The sequence below is a fragment of the Phascolarctos cinereus genome, unplaced genomic scaffold (genome assembly GCF_003287225.1).
Source record: "Phascolarctos cinereus isolate Bilbo 61053 unplaced genomic scaffold, phaCin_HiC Scaffold_3;HRSCAF=262, whole genome shotgun sequence".
Classification (NCBI taxonomy): domain Eukaryota; kingdom Metazoa; phylum Chordata; class Mammalia; order Diprotodontia; family Phascolarctidae; genus Phascolarctos; species Phascolarctos cinereus.
In genome coordinates this window covers 12,606,294-12,615,251 of record NW_027555736.1, presented here as the reverse complement: position 1 = coordinate 12,615,251, position 8,958 = coordinate 12,606,294, and the positions used below count along the sequence as shown (strand labels likewise).

The 8,958-nt window shown below is 43.8% G+C and overlaps 1 protein-coding gene across 1 annotated transcript in view; it reads left to right on the top strand.

The window, feature by feature from the left end:
- Positions 1-1,149: 1,149 nt before the first annotated feature.
- The window catches only part of PTEN (phosphatase and tensin homolog), a 77,856-nt gene continuing 70,047 nt past the window's right edge, over positions 1,150-8,958 (top strand). Inside the window, exon 1 of the mRNA XM_020974958.2 lies at positions 1,150-1,337. Within this exon, the coding sequence (XP_020830617.1) occupies positions 1,259-1,337 (79 nt within the window). The 5' untranslated portion in view covers positions 1,150-1,258. The remainder of the gene's footprint in view (positions 1,338-8,958) is intronic.

Below are 8,958 nucleotides of genomic sequence, written 5' to 3'. Positions count from 1 at the left end.
CGGCTGGCTAGGCGAGCGGGGGCGGGGCCCCGGAACGGGGGCGGGGCGCCGGCACCTCGGGTCGGAGCAGGGCGCAGGCGGTTGAGGGCGGAGCCTCGGCCTGGGGAGCCCACCCCGGGGGCGGTATCGGGACGCGGGGGCGGAGTTCCACGCGGGGCGCAGGCGCGTGGGCGCGGGAGCAGAGGCCGGGGCGGGGCCCCGGGGGCTGAGTCGGAGGTGCGGGGGGTGTGGCGCGTAGCCGAGCGGCGCCGGGCGCAGGCGCGCGGGCGAGGGGGCGGGTCCAGGGGACGGGCCTCCGCCTCCGGGGGGCGGGGGGTCCGGGTCCCGGCGCAGGGCGGCTCAAGGCGCAGGCGCAGGTGTGCGGGCCGGCCGCGGCTCCCTCCCGGGCGCGAGCTGCCTGGTGTCTCCCGTCGGAAGCTGCGGCCGCCGCGGCCATGATGGTAGCCGAGTGAGCTCCGCGCCCGCCGCTGCAAGCCGCCTGCGAGGCCCGGCCCGGCCGGCGAGGCGACGCGAGGCGGGACGAGGCGGAACGAGGCGGGGCGAGGCGAGGCGAAGCGAGGCGCGGCGCGGCGAGGCGAGGCGAGGCGGGGCGCGGCGAGGCGAGGCGGCCCCGGCGGCGATGCGAGACGGCGGCGGCCGCGGCCCCGAGCCCCGCTCCGCGCCCCCGGCCCCGGCTCCGGCCTAGGCCGGCGCTCCCGCCGCGGGGCCCCGAGCGGCGGCAGCCCCGGCCCCCCCCTCCTCCACCACGGCGGCGGCGGCCCCGGCGGCGCCACCCCCCGGGCCTCGGGCCGCCGCGCCGGAGCCGCGCCTCGGCCTCGTCCTCCTCGTCGCCGTCGTCCTCGTCCGCCGCCGGGGCCGCGGCCGCCGGGCCCCCCGCCCCTGGGGCAGCCTCCTGCAGCGGGGGCCGCGCCGCCTGATCGCTCGCCCGGGCCTGCCGCGGCTGCGGGCCCGGCCCCGGCCGCGCCGCGGGCCCCCGCGGGGCCCCGAGGAGCCGCACCCGCCGCGCCCGCGCCCTCCGCCGGGCGCGCCGGGGCAGCCTCCGGGGCCGCCGCCGGGCCCGCCGCCGCGCCTGCCGCACCCGCAGCACCCGCTCCCGCGGGCCCAGGCCCAGGCCCAGGCGCCGGGCCGCGCCGCGGGCAGAGGCCCAGGCCGGGCGCCCGGCTGCTGAGCAGGCCCCGCCGCCGCCAGTGCCGCCGCCGCCGCGCGGGCCGCCTCCGTCCGCCCGCTCCCTCCTTCCCTCCCCCCGCGGCCCCCAGACATGACAGCCATCATCAAGGAGATCGTGAGCAGAAACAAAAGGAGATACCAAGAGGATGGATTCGACTTGGACTTGACCTGTATCCTCTGCTGCGGCGCCCCTCCCCTCCCCCTCCCCGGAGCATCCCGGCCCCGCGCGCCCCCTCCCCCCGAGCTTCAGGGGCTCCGAGGCCGGGGTCCCCGCTGCGGCCTCCTCTGGGGGTTATTGTCCCTCGGTCGGTGCGGAAGGGAGCGGATTAGCGAGCTCCCCCGGGGACCTACCTGGGAGCAGCAAGCGGGGAAGCAGGGAGCCCGCCTGCCAGGGCGCCCTCGGCCTAGGGTAGGCCCTACCTAGAGCGAGGGTCTGGAGAAGAGACGGAGAATTAGGCTTGCACGTACCAGGATTGCATCAGAATCTTGCAGGGATTGTTTCTGGGGCCCAGGGTTGTCTTGATAGATAGATGCCATAAACCGTGAGTCGAGGGGCCCAGCCTTCGACCCTGGCGGCAAAGGGGAGATGCCCCCCACGCCCCAAGATTTGTGCCAGAGAACCAGATTAATTACCATTGGGGGGCCGGATTTAGTAGTTTTGCAAAGTTTTACATTATTAGTGCTATGATCAACCCTATGAGGCCTATGCTTATCTGAGGTCTTTGTTAAATGTGCTTTTTTTTCCCCCTCATAGTAGGCTGTTATGTCGGTTAAGGCATGAAATTAACTGCTTAACAGCGTTTTCTGTGCCGCATCTACATGTAGTGGAATGGACCTTGAGTGGCTTTGATCTCTAACGATAATGTCAAGGAGATCAGTGGGCATTCTGTGTCTGGAATGGTTATTGTAAAGGTTAAATTTAATGTTCATTGCAAGTTTGAAGTGTTATTGTGAGGCCAGGTTGATAATTGGCAGTATTTATTTTTCGGGTCTCCTGGCATGGTAGGGGTCTCAATAAATTTGATTTCCACCTTTAGTGAGATGAAAAACCTGGTATATTTTTACCATTTAACATGGCCTGGAAGAGCTGGTAAGAGTGTCAGTGTACCCATTTTGAATTGAGTTACATTGTAGATTAATTGTTAAGGCTTTTAATGTTTAAATTTACCGAAGCAATTTATTGACTAAGAGAAACCAAGAATTTTGGCCGGGACTTTGCTCTGGAAGGATTAAGGTTAGGCCTTCGAATTCTAAAGAGGAAGGCCATCAAAGCACTTTACTGTCATCCCTGTAGTTTTGGTTTTGACCAAACCTGGTAATTATATTCATTTTCCTTATTTGCAAACTCATGAAAGGTGCACTTTTATACCTAACAATTAATTGTCCTGTTGGTATGCACGTATGAAGAAGCAGAATTTAAAGTAATTAGATTTTTGGTGTTTAGCTGATTGGAGCATTTTGAACATACAGTGTCATAAATGCAGTAGCAAACCATATGGATAGAATTGAGCAGATGTGGAGCATGAGATGGACTTTTTTAAAATAAAAAATCAGTAGTTTGTTTTGACAATCTCTTCCTTGGAAGCAACAGCCTCTTTGCTAGTATCTTTCCATAGAAAAGTTGTAAGGTGGCATATGAGACTTGACTACAGAATATCCTTTCTCAAAAACACTTTAGTAATGGTCAGCAAAACAATTAAGTGGAGAGAGTGACATTTAAATTACTCTTACATGAAAAAGTTTGGAGGAGAACATAACAGAATTTAGTGTCTAAAGAATTTGATTCCCTTTTGTATTTGTTACATTTGTACTTTTGCCTTTTTCTACTGCTTTATTAAAATTTTATATTAATATTTATGCCAACTAAACATAAGCATACAGGTGTTTTTGTTTTTCTTAACAACAGTAGGCACATGTTTTGTTAGAGGAAGTTACTAAACATAGATGAAAACAATACATATTCCTGTTAAGTTCTTAACTTAGTATTTTTAGAGTAGCTTTGGAAATTTAAGAGACTGCATTGATTGAATGTCATAGACACATTTGAACTGGACAGCATGGCCTACGAGATGGCTCTTTGCAGGTTTTGTCTTATAACTTATTTTACCAGCACTTCATTTTGGGAGTCAAATTATAATAGCGGTTATCTGAGAACTAGGTAGAAGACCTTTTCCTAATTAAGTGCTTTTAGTGGGCTTTTAGGATCATCTTAAAAATGGCTAAAATGATGTCAATTTTCACATTGTTATGTCTGCAAAATTTAACTTGATTTAACAAATTATGACCCTCTGAATGACTATCTAAATTATATCAATATATAGTCATTTTGCAAATCTTCTGCCAGGTTCTTATGTGAGCAGTAAAATGCTATTCTGGGGTGGGGGGGATGGGGGGATGGGATATAACTTTCCTATGCCGCTTTTGGCACCTGTATATAAAATTTATGCAACTTAAAAACAGTCACTAAAGCAAAAGATCATTGAAAGCTTCCATTCTCAAAAATTTTTGATGCACCAGAAAAACATGCTTGATTTCACTGTCAGTCGATCAACGAGCATTTCTGAGGATTGCCCAGTATGTGGTTTGGGGTTTTAAAGATACAAGTGAAGCCGACTCTGTCCTGTAAGAGCCTGTCTCCTTAGCAGACAAAGTCTGCATTTGACCATCGCTATTTCTGATTATTGTGGGAAGACATTAGAGTGAGAAGTAAGGAAGACATTATCACTCTCTGATCAATTGTAGTGGCTTTAAAAAAAAAGTAGAAAAATCTTTATTTCCTGAAAAAAATAAAACAAAATTTTATTTTTGGTTAAAAAGCATTTGTATTCTCTGTCTTTCAACTCTCTCTCCATCGGGGGAGAAAAAAGGAAGACAAAACCCTCGTAACAAGTATGTATAATCAAACAAAATATTTCCTATTGGCTTTATCCAAAATTGCCTATACCATTCTGCATCTCCAGTCCATCATGGCTCTCTGTCAGGAAGTGGCTACCATTCTTTATAATAGCACCTCTGGCTATGTTCATGTTCAGTGTTCATGGCTGAACATTGCATTGCGTTTTTAAGTAAAAGTAAATCGTTAATGAAAAGATTTCTCATCACTGCAGGACAGCTGTACAAGTGTGCATTGCAGTAATTTTTTGGTGGTTATTTAAATTTTTTGAAATTCAATTCATCTTGAGCAGGCTTGTAGGTTATCCAGAAGTATAGAGTATAGAGTTTAATGTGAGAGAATAAAGGCCCCTTTAGAATAGTATGACATTTTAAGACTTTATTTGCATCTTGTAAAAATCAGCTCTGAACAAGAATTCATATACTTAGACCACAGTCGTGGCTCTGAAGTGATTGTCAGATTCACTTTTCAGTGGTCTTTGGGTGACTGCCTAACCCTTTCTAGTTTTAAAGCTTTACTGGCACCATCTTCGCCGCCGAGTAACCTTTTATAATTACTTAGCAAGTTTGCCCTACCAGCTTTATCCAAGAATGAATAATTTAAGAAGTAGATGAGCTGTCATTTACATGGTTATATTTCATAAAGGGGAAGTGAGTTTTGCTGCAACTTATTTCTAATTCTTTTGTTTGGCATTTATGAAATAAGATTTAAGCTGTTTTAAAGTATTTGTACTTTATAGTACTTATACTGTGTAAAGATTAATAAGTGATAAAAAATCATAATATACTGTGAAGTGATGAGCCAAGTTTTAACGGTTAGACAACAGGAAAACTTTTTAACTTCAGATTTTGTTGTGTTTTGTACTAATTTGATTGTAAATAGCAGGAAATCTGGTAGTGTAAGTGTTTTGAATTGCCATTTTATATAGTATACTAAGAATATATATTTTTTTTCCATGAAAGGCACAAGCCAGTTAATTGCTCTTGATTTTAAAGTAACCTCCACAGGCTTTTGATTCCTTGTTTTTTTTTTTTTTAAGATGTGCTTATTTTTTAGTAGCCTCTACTTTTGGTTAATGTGCATTTGATGAGAAAACTTTTTCCCTAGAAAGCAAATTCATGTGAGAAGGTGTTGAGTGTGGGAAAGAAGTGGGTGCTGGGAATTCTGAAGGCCCTTTGCAGCTGTGTGTAGCATTCTGTGTGAAAATAATCCATTTTATTAAAATACTAATATTCCATCTTGTATTTTTGCTTTTAAACTTTCCTTGGCGCAAACAACAGTGCAGAATAGTTTTGTCTTAATTTTTATGGAAAACAAAATTAGGTAAAAATTGATATTAGTTTATTTTTGTTTCATATGAATTTTTTTGTGCTACATGCGTAATGTTCCTTCACAATGACTCTTGTGATTATTTAGGACCTAGAAAACATCTTGATAAAAAACAGTTATGTAATATTTATGTGGCTGGCTAAGAATAGTTTGTATGGTTGTGCAAAATAGCATCCTTCTCTACTTACCTTTATTTTCTTTCCTCTTGCAGTGAAATCTGTAGTGAAAAGTCTTGTGGCCTAGTCTTGTCACAGAGCCAGAGGGAATAGGCAAGATTCCTTTTTGGAGAGTGGGATAGAAATGTTAATGCTATGTCTTCCTAGTGAGCTCCTGGGATTGGTGGTGCTTTTGGTGGCTGGTGTTCAGTTCTGGTTTACAAATGGCTTTGTAGGTGGTAGCTTTGACACGAAACTTTTGACATGAAGAAGTGACATGTGGTGTTGTGTTGGAATTCGATGAAATGGTCAAAGTTTGTGATGTCAAGTATTGATGACTTTGGTCATTGACTTTTATAAAGGTTATATGGCTCCCACATGCTTTCTTTCCTGCGTGTCACCATAGAAAAGTTTTTATTCATAGGGATTTTCTTTGTAGATGCAGTGTATCTAAACGTAGTAGTTGCTCAGTTTTTACAAAGTACTTTTCAGTCTATAAAAAACATTGGAAATGGTAAATAAATATATTGGACTGGACCATTTACCATTCCCCCCCCCCCACACTCTTTATTACTTAGAGGTTAGACAGCAACTGTTTAGTTCCTTTGAAATAATTTTTTTTAAAGAGCATCGTATATTATCTGAGTTCAAATATGAGGACAAATTTAACAAATGCTAAGGATTAGTCTGTGTTTTGACTAGTGAGAGCAACTGGGTTCACTTCAGTATAAAGGCTGACTGAGTGATCTTGAAATGCCACAGTTAGAGATGGAGCATTTAATAAGGCTGAAATGCCATCCGGTCAACAACAGTGACTTTAGCATCTGGGAAAGAGCAGTTCTTCACCTGTGCCTGGTGTGGGAAAGACTCTAGTGACAGACAGCTCAAGGAGAAATGATAACTCCGACCTGTGGTTTAGTACCTTCATATAGGAAGGAGAAAATGCTTTTTTGTCAGTCCTGCTTCTGAATCCCTCTGATTGCTAAAAGGGTTAATCGTGTGTCATGTAATGCTAACTAGTTCTTCAGAGCCAAGATAAGTCTTAACTGTTGGAAAATATTAATATTTAGACAAATTCTCATGTTTGGAAGTTGGTCAGTAATCTGGATTTTTCATAACAAATATAAAACTTTTCAGTTGGGTAAAACATGAATCAGTATCTTAAACAGTCATTGGAAATGAATTTCTTTAATTTAGAAAATGTGAAAATTTTAAATTTTATTACAAGTGAGCTTTGTGGATTTTTCTAAACTATAGGAATGAAGCCAGAATTTTCACATATGTTAATCAATATTCCTTTTGTACTTCTTAGTTAATAGAGTGTTGTGTTCTGATTGTTGCTTTTTTGTTGATCTATCATAAATGAGCTGGAAAGTTTAGGGTTCTAAAGAAAGCCATTCATAGCATTGATAGAGAGAGGGAGAGAGAGAATCTGTAGACCCTTTTTTTGGTTAAAAAAAATGAATGATTTGCACATGTAATTTTCATTTAACATTACTGCGATATGGGCACTACCTGTATTTACTGTGCCATGTTATTGTAGAAAGGTCTGATAACTCATTTGGTGTCCTGTCCTTTAAATTTTTAAAATTTCTTCCAGGTTGAATTTAGTGCCTTCAATAAACTTCACTGATTAGTGCATGAATAAAACAACCAACTGTTACCTTAAGATTTAAGTTGAGAGGTTCCCTGGAAACACAGAATTATGTTAATGTAGAAGGTAAACTGGAAGACTATAAACTTATTTCAAGAAAGTCTTTGGTTATTTTGATTAAAGCTCATGTAAGTTCTCTCTTAAAATGAAAATTATTTTTTATATTGAAATAGTAAATATTACATGTCAGAAATCTAAACTTTTTTAGGTGTTAAGTAGAGATGTTTATGTAAAATCATAATGATTGTGGGAGGATTTTGACCTGTATCATGTAGGGCTATGTTAATTTAGTATGAGAATCTAAGATTTGGTATAAAACCTTGTCCTATAATTTTGATCTGCATTTTGTATTTTGTCATGCTTGTTAACAGAAATCTGGAACTTGGAGATGGAAAGGAAGACATCAAGATTGATCATTGAGCAACAGTTTTCCTTCTAAGCTTATTTAAAAAAAATTATCCAAGAAGTAATGGATAGAGGGAATTGGGAAGTAAACTCTGATGTTTTGTAGTCAGTGTCAAGGGAAGCTTGCTTTTAAGGAGTCAGTCCTTATTTCGGTGCCTTTCCATGTAAAAGTGAACTTTTAATTGGCTGCACTGGTTTTCGTCTTTGATGTAGATACCTATCCTAGTGAAGCTTGTCTTCTGCTGATTTGTTTCTTTTAGGCATAGAATTTGTAGAACTTTTTTCTGATCCTCATAAGGACCTATGCGATTAGATGATTAACAGGGCACCTTTGCATTTTCTATATATCATAAAAACTAGCCAAATTTCTTGTCAAGGGTCTGAGCTTCACACTGTGACATCAGAACAACTTTATTTACTTTCCTGCCTTTGGAGTCAAGTTGACTTGTATGAAAAATAGTTTCTGCCCACCAGTTTATCTTTAAAAGGGGATACTAATAGAGTCCCATGGGCCCTCCCTGAGTTCTCTGTAACTAAAAGTAAAAGTTGATGAAAAGTGATGAAAGGATCACAAAGGATAGGATTGATTTTTATGTACCTGATTTTTCGGGTTAACAATGAATATAATTTCCCTTGATGATAGTAAGGATTGTTGACTAATTCTCTGTGTATAATATCTGTTATTTAAGGAGGACATGATAGTTGGATAAAGTATGTATGCCAGATAGAGGTGAAGCAGTTTGATTATACAGGTAACCAATTGTCTTCGGACCAGGTGCAGTCTGAAGGAGTTACAAATAAAATAGGATTTATACTTTCAGGTAATGAAAAGCATATTTCTGCTTTTCTTAAGATTAAAAAAAAAGATACCTTTTGTTTTTGAATCATCTCATTTCCCTAATGATCCTTCCCTCTCTCCCCCCCTCAGAAAACCAACCCTTATAAAACAGACTAAAAAATGGGGTGGGCCTAGTGGTGGAGGGGGAACAGTTCAGCAAAACCAAGCAATAAATTGAAACAAGTCTGATGTTAGGAGCATGCTCCCTAGCCATTAGTGAGGGAGCTGTGGTGGGGAGTAGATGTCTTCTCCCTAGAAGAACTTTGGGACCAGGTGTGGTCAGTGCATCTTGGTGGTGGTCAGCTCCGATTATGTTGCTTGGCCCTTTCCACTTACAATGCTGTAGTCATTGTATATATTGTTTGCCTGGTTCTGCTTATGTACGCATTGCATCTGTTCGTTGAGTCTTTGCATATTTTGCTGTTTTGGTTGTGTTCATTGTTTCTTACCAGTAATATTCTGTTACATTCATGTATCATAGTTTGTTTAGCCATCCCCCAATTGATGGGCATCTACT